The sequence below is a fragment of the Diceros bicornis genome, chromosome 22, assembly GCF_020826845.1.
Source record: "Diceros bicornis minor isolate mBicDic1 chromosome 22, mDicBic1.mat.cur, whole genome shotgun sequence".
Taxonomy (NCBI): Eukaryota; Metazoa; Chordata; class Mammalia; order Perissodactyla; family Rhinocerotidae; genus Diceros; species Diceros bicornis.
The window spans coordinates 6,000,546-6,022,485 of NC_080761.1; the positions used below are offsets into that span (position 1 = coordinate 6,000,546).

Genomic DNA, 21,940 nt, shown 5'->3' on the forward strand with positions numbered 1-21,940 from the left:
CATTGAGAAAGTGACATTTGAGCAAAAGCTGAAGGATGTGGAGGTTAACACGTGGCTCTCTGGGGCAAGAGGGAACAGACAATGCATTCTAACAATGAGCTTAAATGGACAAAGCGTCAGCATGCTTGGGCACGCTGAGGTTCTCTCAACCTCCAGTCTGATTAATGTAGGTCAGTGTTCAAGTACGGATACTAGTCTTACACTGTATGTTAGTATTAACGTCACCAGCATGCTCTGTACAAATGTGGCTTGATATAGTGATGTATGGAATTCAAACTACCTATGTACATGGGTGTATGAAACAATGTGGGATGCGTAAGTGCAATGGGAACGCTTCTGAAATTTAACTTTCCACTTCAGAGTCACTAGAATGCAGCAGCAAAGGAGGATTAAAGATTTCTGCATTCCCGTAGGCAAAAGATCACTTGCAGATGAGACCTTAGCCAAAGGATCCCTTCCTGGTCCTAGGATTTTCTCCTGGCTTACATGTGTGCCTCAAAGGAGAAGTATTTCAAATGTCATTCGCAAGAAAAGGAGGATGTGAAATAACCACCGAGGGAAGTCCCAATAATTCTGCTGGTAACAGCTCAAAAAGAAGCTCAGTGTTTGGAAACAGTCCAAAAAGAACCATTAGGTTTGTGTTTTCATAGATTTGTTAATGGAAGACAGCATTGCGTGCACATCTATATAAGGGACTTTTAAAGGCTTTGGGGATCTTTTGCCAGATCACCTTCCTTATAGGCCTGGATTCAGAAAGCATCCGAGCAGTTTCCCCAGAAGCTCCCCTCAGGGGAGCAAGCTCCATCTGCACTCTGCTAGCAGGCGGGCTCAGCCAGCCCAGGCTTGTCCCACAACAGAGCATGGTCACCCTCGGTGCTTGGTGAGCAATGATGGCAGCAGGGGCCTTCCTGCAGTCCCAAGTTGTTGTTTCTGGACCCAGCAGATGCAAAGAGCAATTATCTCCTGAGGTTCAGAGAAGATGAGATCAGTGTCAAAGACCCAAGAGGCCCATCCCATCCAAGACCCTCATCCCAGCAAAGAGAAACCAGAGGGCAAGTGATCTGCCCACAGACACAATGCTTGAGAGCACGCTGTCAAGGTCAAAAGCTGGGTTTCCTCAGTGCCACTCTTGGATTTTTTTCAGTCATGGAAAGACCAACACCTAAAGAGGCAAAGGATTGCCCAAAGTGACAGAACCTGTCAGTGACACATGCAGACACCAGTTCTCCTCACTGGAGTGTGAAGCTGGACCCCAGGCCTTGCTCCCACAGAATGTCTACGGAATTCTGTTTCCATGAGCTAAATATTTTCCCACAACAACGTCTCTGGCCCTCCGATCTTCAGGTGTCCTCTCTCACAGCCTGCCGGAGATTGGTGTGTTCAGCTGGCTCTTTCTGCCCCCTCCTCCTGGCCCCACTGCCAAGAACCTTCCTCTATTCTAATGGGAAGAAATTACGTCTAACTCCCTTCCAACATTCTTTGAAGTAGAAAACAGCATGTGGAGATGGTTTAGCTTGGGTTCTGAGTTTTCAGAGAAATGCTTTTATAACATTTCTTTTTTTTCTTTTGAGGAAGATTGGCCCTGCGCTAACATCTGTTGCCAGTCTTCCTCCTTTTTCTTTTTTCTCCCCAAAGCCCCAGTACATGGTTGTATATCATAGTTGTAGAGTTGTAGCTCTTCTGTGTGTGTGGGATGCCGCCTCAGCATGGCTTGTTGAGCTCTGAGTAGGTCCACGTCCAGGATCTGAACCAGCAAATCCCAGGCCACCAAAGCGGAACGCTCAAACTTAACCGCCACGCCACCGGGCCGGCCCCCTATTACATTTCTAATTGGCCTCAACATCAAAGAAGGCATGTCACTCACAAGAGAGAGCAGCAGAGAATAATTAAGGATGGCTAAGTGGAGAGATGTCAACCAGATCTGGGCACAGTGACACCACCACTACCACCATCATCTTTATTTTTTTTTGCGAGGAAGATCGGCCCTGAGCTAACATCTGCCAATCCTCCTGTTTTTTTTCCTGAGGAAGACTGGCCCTGGGCTAACATCCATGCCCATCTTCCTCTACTTTATATGGGACGCCGCCACAGCATGGCCTGACAAGAGGTGCGTCGGTGCGCGCCCAGGATCCGAACCGGCGAACCCCGGGCCGCCGCAGTGGAGCGCGCGCACTTAACCGATTGAGCCACTGGGCCCGCCCCCCACCATCATCTTAAAGGACCATTCAGTACACAATTACACAGGGTGTCTTGGGGTTGCTGCCCCAAAAGCTTTGCCCTCAAAAAACATACCAAACCTACTTGGTTAGTACCATAATGATTCTCTAGAAAGCTTCTGACCCACAAGTAGATGGAAATAGTCAAAATACTAACAATATATTGGAAAACTCCAAATGTCCTTCAGTTGGTGAGTTGATAAACTGTGGCATATTCATGTAACAGAATACTACTCAGCAAAAAAAAAAGGGATGAACTGCTATAGCAACAACATGGATGAATCTCAAATGCGCTATGCTAGCCAGACTTAAAAGGTATACATGCTATGATTCCATTTCGACGCCATTCTCAAAAAGGAGAGACTACAGGAACAGAAAACTGATCAGTGGTTGCCAGATGCTGTGGGCAGGAGGCGGCATTAGCTACAAGAGGCACAAGGGAATTTGGGGGGATTATGGAACTACTGTACATCTCCATTGCAGTGGTGGTTACATGATAATATGTACTTGTTAAAACTTATATAGAACTGTACAATAAAATGTGTACTGTTACTGTATGCAAATTATACCTGGAAAACAAAAGGCAAAAAAATCTAGTAATAATCAGGAAAAAGCACAAAATCTGACAAAGAATTTAAATATTTACTGTTTCTAGGTAAATTTCATTTAATATTTAAAAACAAACTTACACCTCTCTGTAGATCTGTGGCTCAACTGACTGGTCGTGTTCGTCAGAACAATGACTTCTCACCCAGGGTGAGAGCAACAGAGACAGGTACTCAGCTTCTGAAACATTCAAGCACCCAGTACGTGCCAGGCATAGCAAGAGGAGCTGGGCCACCAGCAGAGAGGCCCCAGTGCCAGGCCCTGGAGAGCTCTCAGCGGGAGGAGACGAAAACACGGAGGAGGTGGACCAGAAGTCCCCAGTGCAGACATGGCCGCTCTGACACAAGAACAGCCTCAGGTGATTTGGGGAACCTCATATCGTGTCATTTATTAATTCAACTCATTTTTGAGCTAAGCATAGTGAAAAATAGAGACGCAGAAAGTCCTGGAACTCCCCCCACACACAGAAAGACACATTCTTCCTCCCCTTGCTTCCACAGGCCACCCACAGGCCTCCACGGGATGAAACGGGCCCCTGGGCAGACCACGGGGTGCACTATTCACACTGTTTGGAAGTGAACGGACTGTGACTGGCGTCCCCTGGAATTCTGTGAGGAGGCGGTTTCAGCAGGGAACCCACCCCAGCTCCACCTTCAGGCTTCTGAGGAAGATGCAAGTTCAAGGGGTCAAGTCTGTGCTCCCCAGCCTTTCCCGCCTCACCCCGTGGAACACTTAGAAATTATGCCTGTGCTGCTTGCAGCCTGAGATAACCAGCCTGGGGGCTCCGATGCCCCAGGCCCTGCTCAGCCACCCGGAGAGTGAGGGTGAGGGGATCAATGGCCCAGCCCACCTGGAACGCCAGGAGTGCTCCTCCACTCTCCTCCCGAGGAGACTGGGAGGGCAGATCCAGAAGGGTGCTTGCTAGTGGTCTAGAAACTTGGCAAACAGTTCTCAGGTCAGGGCACCTCTGGCCTACCGGAGCTTTTGGGAGAATTACAAACAGGTGCCCTCTCTTCCAGGCAGAAGTCCCAGAGCGTGGATTTCGGCCCTCCCCTCCCCCAACTCCAGGCCCCCTCTAGAGCCTTTGGCAAAGCACAAACGGCTCATCGGCAGCATGGCCCTGCCTAAGAGATGGTCAGCTCTGTCCCACGGCTGTCCTTATGCTAGCCAACTCTCTCGGCCGCCATACCGCAGATCGTCTTGCAGCAAGTCCGCACAACGTACTGAGTAGCACGTCTGTGACTGTTTAAGGATCGCAAACATAAATACCTGCGAGCTCGCGTTTTCCTAGAGTCGAGTGTCATCGGTCTAAGTCAGGCTTAATTTCTGAAGCCCCCACAACCCACATGGACTGCTATTTCTCTATAGCTGCCAGAGTGCCAGAAACCTCCCCAGCTGAACGCAGCCAGTCCTCAAACCACGTGTGATGACCAAATGGCAACCGAGGGGTTGGCTGTCTGGACAAAGTTCGCTGGGAGCCACACCTCACACCTTCTACACCAATGGATTCCAGATGGATCACTGATTCAAACATAAGTAAGGAACCACAAAAGTAGCAGAAGACACCACAGAGAAAATTTTTTAATAAACTCAAAGTGGGAAAGGACTTTCTGTGACACAAAACCCACAAAGGATGAAGCAAATTTGATAAATTTGACACTTCAAAGAAATATCCATTCGAGATGAAAAAGTTCCCGAGCTGGATACTGAAATGGAGGCACAACAATGTGAATGTGCTTAATGCCGCTGACTGTACACTTAAAAACGGTTAAAACAGTAAATTTTATTTTATATATATTTTACCACAATACAAAAAACGTATCCATAGGGAAAAAAAACACCAGAAACAAAGTCAAAAGACAACCTAGAGAAAAGATGTGCAAATCATGCCATAGAAATAAAGCTATTTTTCATATATATAAAGAGCTCCTACATATTAAGAGAGGCCTAGAAAGCCATTGAAAAATGAGCAAATAGTATGAATTGAAAGTTCACAGCAAAGACAGTTCCTAAACACAGGAAAAGATGCTTATACTCATTCATATTTAAAAATTAATGAAACTACACTTATCAAAGAGGCAAGAACCCAACAGCTGTGGGAGAGGGTAGAGAAACAGGCTCTCCCAACTGCGCGTAGCTGGGTTGTAAATGGACTTTTCCTGAAGAGCAAAGTGGCAGCACCTATAGAGTGACAGAGGCTTACCCTCTGACCCAGCAGTTCTACTTCTAGGAATTTACCCTACAGATAATTTCAACATTTTATACAAAGGTATTCACTATAGAATTATGTGTAATAAAAAAATGAGAAGAGAACCCAAAAAGTTCATAGACAGGCAGAGAGTTAAATGAATTACGGTAAACCTGCAGAACAGAAGAGGCATTTCTTTTTGTACAGTAACAGAATGATTCTCAAGGTATGTTGTGAGGTGAAAAACACAAGTGCAGAACAATGTGTCTAACACGATACCATTTCAGTAAAAATGTAAAAATATATTTATAAATTCATTGACTTACACATGCATAGACTCATCTGGAAGGATCCCGGAGAAGCTGAGGAGCTGGAGACGGGACGACAGAAGAGGGGACGCCACCTTTCCCTGCATATTCTCTGGCCTCCACGTCATGTGAAGGTATTACCCACATAATGTTAGAAGATATAAAGGGATATAACTCTCTTGTTCCCCATAACTGGTCACCCCCTCTGGGTACTGATGACTACCAGAAGTCACCACACAGCTGGACAAGAAGGCCTTGCCTCTCCTAGAAGATGGGGAAGAAAATGCCAGATTAAAGAAAGCTGGAAGAGAGGGACACCGAAGGAGATGTCCCTCCTCTCCTTTGTGTCACACTGCCCCAGTGCTAACATCCCACCAGGGAGCTGGTCTCTGGGGCTCCTTCCCACCCAAACCTCCTCAAGGACCTTGTCCTCATGGGGTATAAACTGCAGTGCCATGAACTGGCTCCAGTACCAGCTGTGAAACCTCACTCATCCATGCCACCAAACCTACTGAGTCACTAACCACACACTCAGCACCTTCCTTGGGACTGGGGCTCAACACTGAGTAAGACACAAGCCCCTGCCTTTTCAGACCGTAACAAGGGAGCAAGGAAGTGCCGAGTCTGCCCGCGCAGGCTCGTGGGAGCCCACTGTTCATTCTGCAGGAACCGCGTGAGCTGCTTGTTGAACATGCCACTGTTAAACAATGTCCCCATCCCTGCAACAACACCAAAAGCTGAAAAGATAGCATGACTGTCATCAGCAGGGCTGACACTGAATATAATTTGTACCAGGACAAGAACTAGTCTAACAGGAGATCACGTCAGATTTAATGGCAATAAATTTATTGGGAAAAGAATTAGCAGACTGGGATGCAACTCTATTTGTCAAAACATCATCAACCATAGGTCAGCCACAGCAAAACTCAACAAACACATTCTGTGAGACTCGACTGGCTACCTGGAATTCACAATAAAGAGTATGCATATTTTGTTATTATTTGTAAATTGTGTTATACATCCTTTATGTCAGTAAAATTTACAGTAAATGTATGTATGTGTATACACGTGTGTATATTATATACATACAAATACACACACAAATGTAAGCATATACACACATACACACACTTCAATTCACACTAAATTGAACTCTGCCATCTCGGGCTTAATTTCTCTAAGCTCTGGTTTCCCAATCCATTAAGGGAGCACAAAAAAACACTACCCACCTACCTTCAAGGGTCAAATAGAAACTGTAAGCTATAAAGTTGAACTCTAGCTGTTGTCAATATCCTGAATCTTGCCACCCCACAGTGGCTGATTTTTATTATTTTTTATTTCTTTTGTGAGGAAGATTAGCCCTGAGCTAACATCTGCCAATCCTCCTCTCTTTTTTTTTTGCTGAGGAAGACTGGCCCTGGGATAACATCCGTGCCCATCTTCCTCTACTTTATATGGGACGCTGCCACAGCATGGCCTGACAAGTGGTGCGTCGGTGCGCGCCCGGGATCCAAACCTGCGCACCCCGGGCCACCCCAGCGGAGCTCGAGCACTTGACCGCTACAAGTGGCTGATTTTTAAATACCTGCTTCCCACAACTTTTGCCTGTCTTTTGGCCTTCAAGCAACCGTCTTCTTGCCTTTAACTGCTTTATTATCGCAGAAAGAAGTGCAAACCAGGAACAAGACTAGACGGCGTTGAAAATGGCTCTGTCTCCAGCTGTCCCTGTTCCTATCCCCTCTGAGCAGGGCTCAGCTCTCCACGGGTCTTTTCACATCCCCACACCCGGCAGTTCCTCTACTTGCTCCCTGAGCTGGGAAGGCTAATTGACACGTCGTTGGAATGCTGGCAACACTCCCAAACCCTCAGCAGCAGAAGCCCATTTTCCCATCAACCCATTTACACAATTCTACTGGAGCCCTGGTTTCTCCCCTCTGGGTGCAACTCGAAGCACTTCCTATAGAACTAATTTTAAACCATAATTAAATCCTATCTTTTCAGAATACATGATACACCTTTCTACATGTACTAGAATCAATTAAAATTTACTAGGAAAGAAGTCAATTCTATATTAAGACTTCCTTTTTCCTTTTTGAAGCCCCAATTTTCAAGCATCAAAAAAGACAGCAAATTTGACAGGACTGACTGACAGCAGAGAGACTGCCAACTGCAAAAAGATTTAATGTCAAGTCCCTTAGGTTTTCACTTTTAAATTGCAAATATTACAGGGCAAACAGGTGTGCAGTAGAGAGGCTCTGCTCACAGGCTCGGCACAGGCGTGTGCTGCTCGTTCTAAGGACTGCGCCAGCTGCAACACGGGCAGGTCAGGATGGGGCCAACTGCGTCTGGTACCTATCTCCCCTGCAGTAACTGAAATGGGTCAACCACATTTTACTCCCACTAGACTCACCTCCCCCCATACGTTAAAATTTAAAAATATATATGACACTGAGAAATAGGTAACATGGTAAAAAGTACCAACAGATTTTGGGGAACTCATCAGTATGCTACCTACAAGGGAAAGGACAGAGCCATTCTGTCCACATCCTATTCCACCCAGCTGGCAGTGTGACACTGGGCCCCATTTTGTACTTTTATGGGGCTGTCACCTCTCAGGGTTTTTCCAAGGATACTATGCATCTTATGGAACTTTTCAGTGATTATTGGTCCACCTTTAAAGTTCATAGGAACTATGGCTACAGTCCTTCATTTCAGAATTTGCGGTTATGACCAGTTAAGGGAATTGATCCTCAAACAATAGATATTTCTGGAATACCTTCTCCTTGCAAGATGCTGGGAACAAAAGAATTATGACACCTTAAGGGACTCACAATCTAGGGAAGATACACACACACACACAGGGACAGCCAGCAATGCAACAGTGGGGAGTCCCAAAGATGCTGGATGAATGTGCCCAAGAGGAACTGCCCCAGTGGTTTGCAAGGGGAGGGCATCGCTTTGCAGTGGCATGGTCAGGAACAACTTCCTGGGGAAAATGGAACACAAAGCCAGTATTCAGAGTAGAGAGCGCGGCCTCGCATACTGACAGTGGATTCCGACCCCTGCACCAACAGAGGGCTGCAGTCACACAGCAAACCCAGCATCATTTCATGATTGTCACCAGTGGACATCCCTTTCCTGGTTCTTCTCCATGTCCTCCATCTCCTCCCTCCCAATCTGTCCTTCACTCTTCTCTGCCCAGCCAGGAGGCCCCCGAATACCTCACCACCCTGGCTCCCCGCAGTTGGTCATGGGAGGCACTGAAGGATGGCTGGAGGGAAGGAGGAGAGAGAAGTCAGGGTGTTTCTTCCCCCAAGTGGCATGTGCTGGTGGTTCCAGCTCAGCCCCAGGTGTGGGTTTGGATCCCCAGACCATGGTGCATACTTGGCCATCCCATAACCTTGACTTGGACCAGCAGGAGTAGAACCTTTTCCTGCCAGCATCCTGCCCAACACATTTCCCTTATCCACGGTGCCCTTCAAATCAGCCCCTGTCCTTTCACGCCCTCCCACACGGACAAGCTTCCCCACTGACTTCCACACCAGCACCCCGGCCTGGAAGGCTGGGAGAAATGACAGAAAGCATTCTTCACACCTCCTGCCAGGAGTCCTCAGACTTGACCTTTTACCTTTAAGAGCCCCCTCGCCCCCCACCCCCGCTAGGAGGAGGGGATATTTGAGACAATAACTAAGCAATGTGGGCTCCCCACAGTCACACAGCATGCTATAGGGTCCAGCCTACCAGAGAGGCAGAAACCTGGGGCCTGAGAGAATCAAAGAGAATAAAAAGTAAGGAGATGTCTAGCTTTGACTAAAAATTAGGAATCAGCAGGAAAAAACCACAGCTATTAAGCAGGTTAACAACGGAGGCATCAAGACAGCAGCAGAGGTGGCCCGAGGTCAGACAGTGATGGGGACCCAGCTCTGAGCCCTGACTCACAGCAGCCTGCCCAGCAGGGAGGGCGAGGCGAAAACTGCCAGGTTAGCCATGGGTGGCTCTCACACCCAGGCCAGTGACATCCGGAAGTCTGACCAGCCACCTCTCTAGGCCTTACCCATTGTCAGTCCCACCATAGGCCTCTGGGACACAGCTGGCCCGTCCACTCCTGGGACAGCACATAAAAGCCAGACTAAAACAGCAACTGCCCCAGACCTCTCGCTCACACCACCTGGCAGCCTGCTCTATTCCTTCCCCAGGTCTGGACACTCAAGGTCAATACCTTCTTTCAAGGGCTTTTTCTTTGTCCACTGGGTGCAGGAGCCTCCTTGCCTACTACCAGCTCCAACCCCGAGGCCCATAAGTCAACACTTCCCTGTCTTAATCCTGTAGACCTGTGGTTCTCAATGGGTGGGGTGGGGGGCAGGGCTGCGCCTCGCACCCAGTGGGCAGAGGCCAGGGATGCCGCTGAGCACTCTACAATGCACGGGACAGCTGCCACCACAAAGAATTATCCCTACCAAACTGTCACTAGGGCTGAGGTTGAGATACCCCTGGTTTAGAGGACAGAAGGAGGAAACACATATTGGACACATTGTAGGAGCCAGGCTCTGTGCCAGATGTTTTCAAGTTCTTTAAACTTCCCTTCCCAGACAGTGACAGAGGGACTGCCCACAGAATGAGCTGCACCACCCATCACCCAATTTCCAGACATGGCTTAGCAGTCTGGGCCTCCAACAGTTGCCACCACCATTTTGAACACAGTGTCCAAGGCCAATGCTTTCCAAACCTCAGGTTTCTCATCTGTAAAACGCGCAGCACAACACCCACCTCCAGACCCTGGTCTAGACAGCGTTCCCAGTGAGTCTTAGCGTCCTTAGCCCCTTCTTCATGTCTGGTCGCCAGTTTCTCCCAGGGAATATATGGGTTCAGGGCATACACATACCCGCTCAGGCGCCCACCTGCTTACATCTTTATGTCCCCACAAGAATCTGAATAAATGAATGAACTCTCCCTGTCAGAATGGCCTTTCCTTGCCTGAACTCTGAAAACAGTTTTTCGCACTTGGTTTCTGTCACTTCTTGCTTAGGCTTTCCATTATCCTGGTTGTGTGACGTCTGTCCACCCTCCTTGATTAGAAACTTGCTGGGATAAAGGGTCCCGCCCAACACCTCAGCCAGCGTCGTTATCACTCAGATGTCCCGTCAACGCTGGAGGAAGGGATAATGATGGACAGATACTACAGTTCACGGGATAGCTTTGTTTAACAGCATGTTTATGCTTTTTGTTTACAGTTAGCATCGTCACTCCCTGATATTTCACCTGAACTCAACTTACTCAAAGGCCCAATTTCCAGGCATTTTCCTTTCTGAATTTGTGAGCATCTAATGTTACTGTTATAAACTAAAGATATCCACTCAATGGGCCCAAAGAATAAGGAAGCATCCTCTTAAAGCGGCCTCTCATGCAGCAGCGGTGTTCCTTGAGCAAATGAGACCCAGTCCAGGGAGCAAGGACGGCTCTCCGCCCTGTGAGTGGGCATTTGCCCCCAGCAGCTGGCGGGGCCTCGCTATTAAGGAGCTCCCAGCAGCCCAGCCCTTCAGCCGCCGGCCTAACAGGCTTCTCTTGGCACAGACCGTTTTGGCCAAACACTGATTTCCACATCTTCAATCAGTAGCGCCACAAACAAATGGAGGCGCGGATCTGCCGTATGTCTTGCATTCTGTACAAGCTCATCTTGGTCAGGAACTCAGGGGCCCACACACTCACTTCAGATTCCTTTCTCCATAAAGATCCATAAGAAAAAATCAATGATTTGTTCCTCTGATCAAATCCCTAGGGTCTTATTTGGCTGCTTAAGACAGTTTTAATTCAAAAACCAGCTAGGAAAGTGAAATCGACTTTTCAGGAACTTAAAGCACACCATGTGAAACCCACATATGCATGCTGCCATAGCTCAGTTCCCCATAATGCCAGGACGACTGTCCCCCGAGCGTTTCCAAGCAGCTCTCTCAGGGAGCAGCTAATCCGCCTGTCCGTCATGCAGCTTTCAGTTGCCTCGGCTTCCCCGAACGCATCTCTTTCCATCTTACTAGACCCTCCTTACCATGGGCTTCTGCCTCCCTTTCCTCTGGCGTCGGGGGACTTTCAGAATGGATCCTTTTAAGCTCTGCTCCAGCAGCTCACGTTCAAGTGCGCAGCGAAATTCCTACTTAATTTGCTTCTCAGGAACTCTAAGAACCACCCACCACACTCGCAGGCGGACTCGCTGAGGGAGCCCAGCACATATACTGAGTCCCGCGGCTGAGCCCCGAGAACGAGGCCGGCACACCTAGAAGGACAGATCAGACAAACACAGTCAAACCTGGCAGATGAGCCCACCCTGCAGGCTGAGCCAGAGAGGCAGAGAGAGGAAGAGGAGGAAAGAGGAAGAGACGGAGGAAGGAAGGAACTGAGGAGAGGCGAGCCCCTACCCCACCCAGCTCCTGGGAGTCCAGCCAGAACCTGGGCAGGGAAATGAGGAATGAACAGAGGAGAGGCAGGACCTATCACACAGATCCAGAAGCTCATTACACAGTCTCTCTCTCTTGTGCTCGCTCTGTCTGCAGCCACCACTTCTCGAGCACTTGCTGTGTGCCTGGTACCGGGCCCAGCACTTTACCCGCATTATCTACAACCTCACAACCACCTTATGAGGTAAGTATGGGTATTAGCTCCGTTTTACAGATGAGAAAACTGACTCTCTCAGAAGTCAACAGTAAGGTAACAGCAAGTGTGTTGTGGAGTCAGGGGTTTGGGCCCAAAGGGCTGAAGCGCTATTCTAATTTCTGGATGTGTCCCTTCATAAGGCAAATAAACAAGGCCTACTGTGCACTTAGCCTAATCCCACCCAACATAAGACACAAAAACATGTTCTCTACTCTCAGAAAGCTCACAATTCACAGGGGGAGCCAAGAATCACATGCATGAGCCAACTGTAAAAGAACACAAGGTGGCCAGTTACTTAATCCAAATCGTTACAGGCGGTAGGAAATCAGATAGAGACCTCCACGGTGGACCAGTGGGGACATGCTCTGGAGAAGGCAGCGGGATGAAGCCCGCCAGGTCATTTCACACTGGCTTCTTACTTCTCCAGGTTATAACCTCTCTCTAATGTAGATAATTTTTAAAAATTATCTGCATCAAAGAGAATGTTGCTTCTGAAGATAAGGACTACAAAGGACGGTCCACCGTAATTAGCCATATTCATAAAACAGGATATACTCATTCAACGCCCAAATCACATTTAGCACAACGGAGGGACTTCATGCTCCTACACGGCCACCAGGCTCACCTCGCTTGTCCACTGCCATATTTGCCAAGCCTCCCTATCTCTCCGGGCCAAAGGAGGGTGGGGAGGCAAGCATAGACGGATAAAATGTCATCCTGGAAAATGTTCCACTTGTACTGATTCATTTCCTCTCCCAAACAACTGAATCAGCTGCCTGTAGCTCTACGTGAGGGGGAATATATGATGGTGCTTGGAGCGAACTCTTATCGATTCTAAATGGGAAAACTGTAAATATCTTCCATCCATTCCAAAGCTTGTCTGAATTACACTGCAAAGATGCCAAGAACAGAGTCCCAAGCAGTCATTGTATAGGTTCATCACCAAATGGGATGACAGATGAGGAGTCCACTTCATTCCAGTTGCACAAGGTGTAAAAGTGACACCGGGAGAGAAAAGACCAGAAAGGCCTTAGAGAAGCCAGGCCTCGCCCCAAGCACACAGGTGCTGCTGCACTGATGGACTGCGGGGGGCATGGGCAAGCCAGGAAGGGGTTACCCCATCGCTGTGGTGGGCAGGAAACAGCCTGGGATTATCGGAAGCCAGAGGAGGCCTGAGAGCAAACATGGTGGAACTTTCTGGCACTGTGAACAGCAGTTCACATGTGGATTCTAGACACTCTGAGTGGCAAAGGCAACATTTAGAAAGACAACTTTCTCTATTCACATCCCAGGTGTACAATGGAAGCCCCTGGCAGGCCCTGCTTTTAATTATACTGATTTGTAAACCAATAAAATACTATCTGAAAGATAGCAAATAACCTCTGAGTGCTTTCTGGCTTCCAAATTCCTAAGGACAGCTCCTCTGCGGCTCACGTGCAACCCAGCAACTCAAACTGCAGCAGTTAGCTGTTGCAAGTCCGTTCTCTACAGTACGCACCCACCCAGCTGCAGTATGCGTCCACATACTTGCAGTACTATCCACATACCTGCAGTATGCGTCCACACACCTGCAGTACTATCCACATACCTGCAGTATGCGCCCACACATCTGAAGTACTATCCACATACCTGCAGTATGCATCCACATACCTGCAGTACATGTCCACATACCTGCAGTACATGTCCACATACCTGCAGTATGCATCCACACACCTGCAATACTATCTACATACCTGCAATATATGTCCACACACCTGCAGTACTATCCACATACCTGCAGTACTATCCACATACCTGCAGTACACGTCCACACACCTGCAGTACCTGTCCACACACCTGCAGTACTATCCACACACCTGCAGTACCTGTACACACACCTGCAGTACTATCCACACACCTGCAGCACCTGTCCACACAGCTGTAGCACATGTCCACACACCTGCAGCACATACCAACATACCTGCAGTACTATCCACACACCTGCAGTACCTGTACACACACCTGCAGCACGTGTCCACACACCTGCAGTACTATCCACACACCTGCAGCACGTGTCCAAACACCTGCAGTACTATCCACACACCTGCAGTACCTGTACACACACCTGCAGCACGTGTCCACACACCTGCAGCACGTACCAACCTACCTGCAGTGACCAGAGCTTTGTTTGTGAAAAGTAAAGCAGCTTGTAATTCCCAGTCTATTAAATATTACACTCAAAAGGTTGGAGCCTTTCATCACTTTCCCAAAGACACACATATTTGCAGCTTACTCATAAACCACAGATGGCCAAAAAACAAATTGTGCTTTACACAGAGGAGTCAAAATGATTTAGAAGAACTTCTCAAAGGAAAGCGGAAACATGAGAACCGAGTCGGCACCAACTACTGACCTCTTCTCCCCCGAGCCACTCCCTTTTCGTCCCAGTGTATCCCTCTGTCCCCTTCTTCTTGCATCACCTAAGTCATAACTAGCCTCCCTCCTATGAGCCTGGTCGTGGACAGACATGTGAGTTGCCAGGCAGAGAGACAGGGAGCTCAGAGGAAAATCTGATCCTTTTCATGATGGGACCAAAAAAAGGGCATTGATTACTGTCCCTACATTTCTTTTTCAACCGGAAAATTCTACACTGGGAGGCCAGGAACAAGAGGATGGAGGACTGAAGTAAAGTGTCTCAAAAATCCTGTCCATCTTTTCAAGTTAAAAAGGAAAAGTTTGCATCGTTTCAAAGGTAGAAAACGATGAACTGTAAAAGAACTATTCCACAATGGAAAAAAGTGGAAATTGGCTCATTTCTTGTAGGTGAAAACTTACAATATCAACTGTACTTGAGACATTTAAAAACCACTTCCATTCACTGCATTATATCTAAATAAGAATAATCAGACAGTTTTGACGGAAAATAAAATGTGTTCCAAAAAAGAGTCCATACTCAGGGCCAAATTTCCCAGGCGAGAACCATCAGGCTTATGAACACAAGCACCATCAATATAAACTTTTCAAACACCAGAGACCAGCAGTTTACAGCACTCATTTGTTCAAACATTATGTGCCTCATCCGAAGTTGAATGTGTTTATAAAGGAAAAAAATCAACAACATTCCCCCACACCCTTTCCCTCCCAACATCTCTGAATATCCATCAGGTTATTGAAGAAAATTCCTCAAGCTCCCAATTGAAACGTCGACAGATCAGACACAGGGGAAAGTCCTGTGGCCATTGCTCAGAGGCGAGCAACATTATACTTAAATGACCACAGCGTGAGGTGTAAGCCACACTAGCTCTCAACGTCACCTAAAAGAGACGGAAGTCATAAAAGAGTCGCTAAAGATTACACGTGACAGCTCTCACCACATTAGTTACCAGCACATGACTGGTTTTGTCTTGTTTTGTTTTGGAACTGGGATTGAAAATAAGACACAAACTATTTTAGGTTTTAGACTTTTTCATTGTAAAAACCCATCTAGCACGTTAAACTTGGAGTGAAGGTACAATGACACTTTCTGTTTTGCCTAAGAAAGATTTACTAATTAGACAAAGTTACTTTCAACCCATTTTAGTTAGATGATGTAGAAAAACCGAATGTCAGTCTATTTTTCCTCCACTCTCTCCTAAGTGCACATTTAAAGGAATTCATTTAGAATGTTAACAAAGTGATAAATTGGATTTATTATAAATAATTATACTGCCATATAATCTCCTTTAAGGCTGAGAGATGATGTATTCTGTTTTGGTAATTTACCACAACAAACCAAAGCAAAACAATTAAGTATTACCTTCCACATGAGGTCTCAAACACACCAGCCTTAAACCAGACGGACTCGGGCCACTGAATGAAATGAGAAACCGTGTGTCACTTAGGAGGTGGCCCATCGGGCAGAGCCAAGACTCTTACACACTACATGACTCAAAAGTTAAATAATACTGCAAGTGTTCTGTGAACTTTCTAAAAAGCTAAACTATTAACTCTGGGACTTGGGTAAAACTATGCCACACCCTAACACCATTCAGAGCTGAGGGGCACAAGCCACTCGGAAAAGGACAGCAGGTCCGCGGGGAGGAAAGAGCCAGTGAGAGTCCTGAGCTCAGAGGGAAGCCTCTGGCTGGGGTGGGATGAAACCTTCCCTGCAGTGCTTACTGGTTATTCCTATCCGCCTTCTCCAATGCAGACACTAACACAGATTGGCCTTAGTTGGCGGCCCAAATCGCCTCTCTTAAATACCAGCTTGATTTTGCTTCCAAAAAAGGAAAATTGCTAAATCACAAGTAGTGTAGAGAACATAAAGAAACAGGCCTGGCCCAGGGTTCTGGCTCATCTCTTGCCACCTACTAACGTACAGCCTTGAGAAAGCCACCTGACCTGTCTCAGCATCGACTGGAGGAAACGAGAGGGGACTCGTTGATCACTCTGGCTTCTTCTAGTCTAGGTGCCTAAGGGTCTCTGGGCCGCCCTTCACCAATGGGAGCCCCACCCCTCCCACCAGTAGGTGGCTTTCTTTGTCTCATGATCAGATATGAGTTTCTACTCAAATCATGCTTTGTTTCATTTATACAAAATGCCTGGTTAGGGTAGGTACCCATAGCAGTTGGCTAGAATTAAGGGTGAAAGTTCCTAACACACTTTCCTGCGGGAAGCCAGGGGTCCTCACAGAGGTCAGAGGACATAATCGTGACCCTGTCGCTCGCGTGGCTTAGACCTTGTCCCCCCACCGTCTCAGAAGGTATCCAGCAGCAGGCGTTTGTGTCTCTGCACCCACTCACTCCCCCCGCCCCCCACCAGCCTGAAAGGTTCTCTGCCTTCGAGGGCTTACAACTTTGCTGGAAGATGAGAGGCTGTGTCTGACCCCGTCACCTCTCCCGACATAACCCCTGTACGCAATTACTGACATCAATCTGAGCATCCATCTCTGAAAGCTTACTGTTTGTTTTCATGGCTTTGCAGGGGTGTGCCAATGTTACGAGGCATCTAGGTTCCTAAGTGGCTGGATGAGACACAAGCCTAGGGTAAAAAGGCAGAGGGGGACTAAGAAGTCAGCTTCAATGCTCCTTGGCTCCCCCATCACTAAGAACCTCAACCCCCTATGTTCCTGGCCCATGAAACCTAAATTATGCTTGCCCGAGTGGTCCAGAGACACATTCCCACTGCTGGCAAGCAAGCATGCGACCAAACTGCCGCTCACTCCATCACCGTGCCCTCTCTTCACAGCCTAGACGACTATAACCAGACCATCCTAAGATAAAACGCACAGAATCTTAAAATCACTGACCGTTACCCTTAACATATGTATTTGAACTTTATCTCCCTTAAAACTTTGCAGCCTTTCCTATCAGAGGAAACATCTGAGGGCACACGGAAACAGAAACGCAAAGAGAAAGATCACACTGGGCACAGTCCTACACGATGACCTCACTGGTCAACCTCGTGGGCCCTTGATTCCCACTTCCAAAGAGAACACACGCTGGGCAGTCTCTCGTCCTTCCATCCACACAGGACCACCACAATCGTCAGGACTCACTCTGCAGGCCACGGCAAATCAGTGGAAAGACGAACTCAGGCTGTCAGGACTTATTACAATTCCTTACTTCAATTAAAATGCCTATGGATTTTATGCCAAAATGAGAATGTTTTAAATTTGAATTATTAGTTTCCAGCAACCATCCAAATCAATGTAAAATATTTAATGCTCCACTTTATGTTGTTTAAAACTGATCTTGTGCTTGGAAATTTTGGCTGCTGTGCCCATTACTGTTCAGCCACAGAGAATGCAAAAGCAAAAGCAGCTTTTACGTTTATGAGCTGCAGCCTTTAACATCCTAAGTTCATCTCCAGCAGTCATCACTTATTGAAGCCATATATATGTATGCATGTGTGTTAGGGTGCTCTACAAATATTAATCCATTCATTCAATCAGCGAGCATTTATTGAGCATCTAGTAAGTATCATGCATCTCATCAGGCATCAGAGATAAAAAAGGATGAGCAAGTCCAAGGTCACAACCTGTGACAACTTGTGGGGAAAGCAGATTCAAATAAGGGATGACTATGCCGTGTGTAAATGCTGTGATGGGGAAAAGAGGTTATGAAAAATAATATCTCAGAAGTGTCAGATGTTCACAGCCGCTGTCTCTAACTCTCACAGCACGCTGCAAAGGCAGGTGTCTCCCCAATTCCCAAACGAGGGGACTGCGGCTGTCCCACACCACACACTGCCCCTCCATCCGCGTCAGCATCCACGTCAGCATCTGCATCCTAACTCCCCATGTGGTCTCAACATCGCCCCTGCAGACCTGCGCTAGCTCATCCAGGCGTCACTCAAACTTGTGCCTGGTGTACGCAGCACACGACACCCCCGGGACCACGGGCACAGAGCACACCCTGAACGAGCGCTCGAGCTAGTCCAGGAGCGACACCAGAGTGATCATAACACAGAGCAGGGATGGAGCCTGGCCCGGGGCTGCCTGTGGCCATGGACCAATAGACTGCTTCAGACAGCAAGTCAGCTGGTTCTAAGAGGGAGAAATTATTGTGGAGGGATTTATTCAGGAGGTGGGGCCAGGTCTTAAGATCATGTAAGGTCAGACAGTGGAAGAGGAAAGAAGGCCAGTCCCTCAGGAAAGCAGTGTTCAGAGAGGTGCCCAGAAGGCTCACAGCTTAGGCTGAACCACGGCCAGGGGTGTAACCGGAGCCCTAAGGTGGGTGTACTGTGCCGTGTACACTGGGCACAGGCTGGGTGGGACACGCCAGCCTGCAGCTGCCCCAAGTGCCAACTGATGAGAGCGGAGAAGACACCCCAGGGCATTAAACAGTGCAAGTAACAGCAGACGGAGAAATCTGCCTTTACAAGAACGCCTCCCGAGACCCCCACATTGATGGAAGCAGTTCCTCAATCCACCTCCTGGGATAGAGGGTGAGACGCTAAAGGGCCTCCTGGAGTTAACACAGAAGGTCACCACTCCTCTACAGATGACGGTCTGTTCACTGTAGGGACTTATGTCCACCTGGGGGTGTGCAAGTTCGAGGCCAGAGCCGCATTATTCAGAATGAGAGTGGACAGGCCGAGGGCTACAGTGATGGGTCTCCCCCATGGCCCTTTTACTACAGGGCCTCCCTTCCCCAAATTGGTAAACAGATACTTAAAAGAATATTGAGTTGCAGGCCAAGTTATTAGCCTGCCTGGAACACCAACATGTCTGGGCCAGTCCTGCAGATGATATCTATATTTATTTAACTCTTTACTGCTGATAAAACATGTGTTAGATTACTTGATTCTCACAACAGCCATGAAATAAGCACCAGGCCTCTTATTTTATAGGTGGAGGTCCTGAGGGTCAGAGAGGATAAGTGACCTGCTCAAGGTTATAAAGCTAACAAGTGGTGGAGCTGATTTTGGACCCGGATATCTGTCCAGTGATCTGTCTGCTCTATCACTACTGCAATAATCATAATACTTTATAAAAGTTCTTTAGAGGTGACAGAGAGCTTTTACAGTAGTCCCAGGCAGTACACACAGAGACACACTAACATACATAGACAGACACACACACTCACCCTCGTACATACACACTGAGTTTTCCTAAAAATAAAATAACAACGATAATAATAATAATACTGTATTCTACTTGTTTAAAAACCCATCTTCCCTCCTCTAGCTATGGACTTTGTCTCAGCACATTTAGAAGGTAAGTGAATCACTATTATCTAGATGACTGTTAAAGACATGTAGGTGAAGTCTTAAATCCTAGAGGTTGGTCTGCTTATAACTCACTGCATAGAACAACTTTGCATTTGTGCTAAATACCTGCCCATTTCCATTTTCTGCCACTAAACCCCTGCCTTGACCCCCAACCTTCTCTCGACGTCACAGGAAGCCGCATCTTTCCTACATGTCTATCTTACGTCAGGACTTGTTTTCAGGAAGAGGCTGTTTCCCAGGCAGACATAAAAAATCACAGGACTTGGAAAAAACTTCAGAAAAATCAACCATTTACCCCATGTTTAGACAAAAACAAAAGATATATCAGCTAGATGGGCATGTACACTTTATTTTAAAAAATCCCCAACTCCCACTTTTTCAGAGCACTTCTTTCAAATTCATAGGTCACATACATTAAATTATTCAATAAACAATTTGTCAATTAGTCTTGCACAGTGGGGAGAAAGTTCTACACAGAAATGTAGACAGAGCCAAAGTCAAAGCAAAATGCTAGTGACAAATGAGCAAACCACCTCCCGGCGCAGAGGGCTTGTCATCACGCCCCCGCAACAGAGATGACAAACTCCGCCAGCCACATGGAGGCCACATTTCTTCAAATGAGGACACTATACTTAATCCATAGAGCAATCATCTTACCTAATTTTAATCACCCTCTCAAAAAGAGAATTTATATAATCAGGCCACATCACACAAACAAAATTAAAATACATTTTTTCACCTTTTCCCTACTCCCAAAGGAAAACTCCATATACCACTCATCTTGCGGAAACCACAGGAATACAGTGATTTAATTCTAGTTAGACCAAGTATTTTAACCACATACTCTTAATCTTAAACACATCCATGAAACACAGTTTTAGAGAGCTTTCCTTCTTCCTTAGTTACTCAGCAAATCTCAGTCCACAGTGGGCGCCTCCTGGGCTCCCCGTGATGCTGAGTCAAAACTAAACACACACAGAAACAGTCTGATACTGCAACTTTCTAATAATTGCTTCCACTCTGCACCATTATTTGAACTTTTAAAAAATTTTAGTTAAGCTCAACTTTCATAACTTTCATTAGGTAATGGAGGGTGTGGGTGTTTCTGAATTTCCTTTTCACGAAGAAAAAGGAAGCTATGTGCCAGGACATCAGGTGTGTATGGAAAATACATATCTTGACACACATATAAGTAACTACATACTTTTCTTGTTTGTTTAAAGATCCTTTTGCCTACTTTACTCACAATACAAATACACTGCAGTCAAATTCCTTATGTTGAATTTAAATTTAGGTGTGAAAACTGGGTTTTCTGCTAAAGGTAGACCAGAGCTCAGTCTAGCCTATCAAGTACCCAGGGAAGGGGAAACCGATCCAGCCCCAAGATGCCCCCAAAGAAATCCTTCTTTGTTCACCTGGAATCTGAAACTCAGAATCACAGCTCCCACAGTGAGGGTAGTATCCTCTGAATTCACATTAGACCTCAGTCATTGATTTGTTAAAAATTTAACATTGTGAATGAAACCAAAGCAACACTAACACCAACTGGGTAATCAAATCCCTGGTTGGAAGAAGTTTCAAAATTCAAGCCCAACGTCAACGTCCGCCAACTCTGCATTTATGACCTACTTATACTTGTGTATGTTTCTGAAAATTCAGAAAGAGAGAAAGTATTAGGATTTTAAAAGCCTATTAATGAGTTTGCACTCTGTTGAAATCACACAAGAGCCACCTCCAGCTGCAATCTTATCTCGGCGTTAGCCTCATAGTCTCAGAAGAGCAAAAGCTGACAGGAGTTACTGCAGAGGGTTAAATCTGTTCTTGTCCAAGGGTCTTGATCAATACACTTTGCATCATAATCTAACACTGAAATTGCCTCTCCTCCACCCCCAGCCCCTTGGATGAGGGGGTTTATTTCTGGTCCCTAGCCCTCGCTAGGTTAGTAACTCTTTTCTCTATAATTTGAGCGTCTCCTGGAAGGGCAAGGAAGACGCCTGATTCAAACTGCATTTGTCTACCGCCCACTGCCCCCAATGTTATGCATTCGCACAGCTCAGTAGCGTGCGCTTCCGGCGCCCCCTGTACCTGCCAAGTTCCTCGCCGGTGTCGTAGTAATCATCCACGTTCTCCTGCCTGAACACCGTCATGATAAACTGTCACGCCTCACCAAAGCCCAGCGCACTTCAGCTCCGCTTCCCAAACCATCACCACCGCTCCTGCGCCTCCGTGGGCCCCTCATGCATCAGTCTCCAGTCCTTTAAAGAAAAATGGCAATAATAATAACA

At 47.0% G+C, this 21,940-nt stretch overlaps 1 protein-coding gene across 7 annotated transcripts in view; it reads right to left on the reverse strand.

Annotated features, from left to right (window-relative positions):
* DAPK1 (death associated protein kinase 1) overlaps positions 1–21,940 on the reverse strand; it is a 176,547-nt gene that overhangs the window by 153,278 nt on the left and 1,329 nt on the right. For 6 of the 7 annotated variants that reach the window (XM_058565482.1, XM_058565484.1, XM_058565487.1 and 3 more), the window contains exon 2: positions 21,741–21,910. In XM_058565482.1, the coding sequence (XP_058421465.1) occupies positions 21,741–21,802 (62 nt within the window). In that variant the 5' untranslated portion in view covers positions 21,803–21,910. Of the gene's footprint in view, positions 1–15,738; positions 15,789–21,740; positions 21,911–21,940 lie in introns of those variants that run through there. The other variant, XM_058565489.1, reaches the window with a different exon arrangement.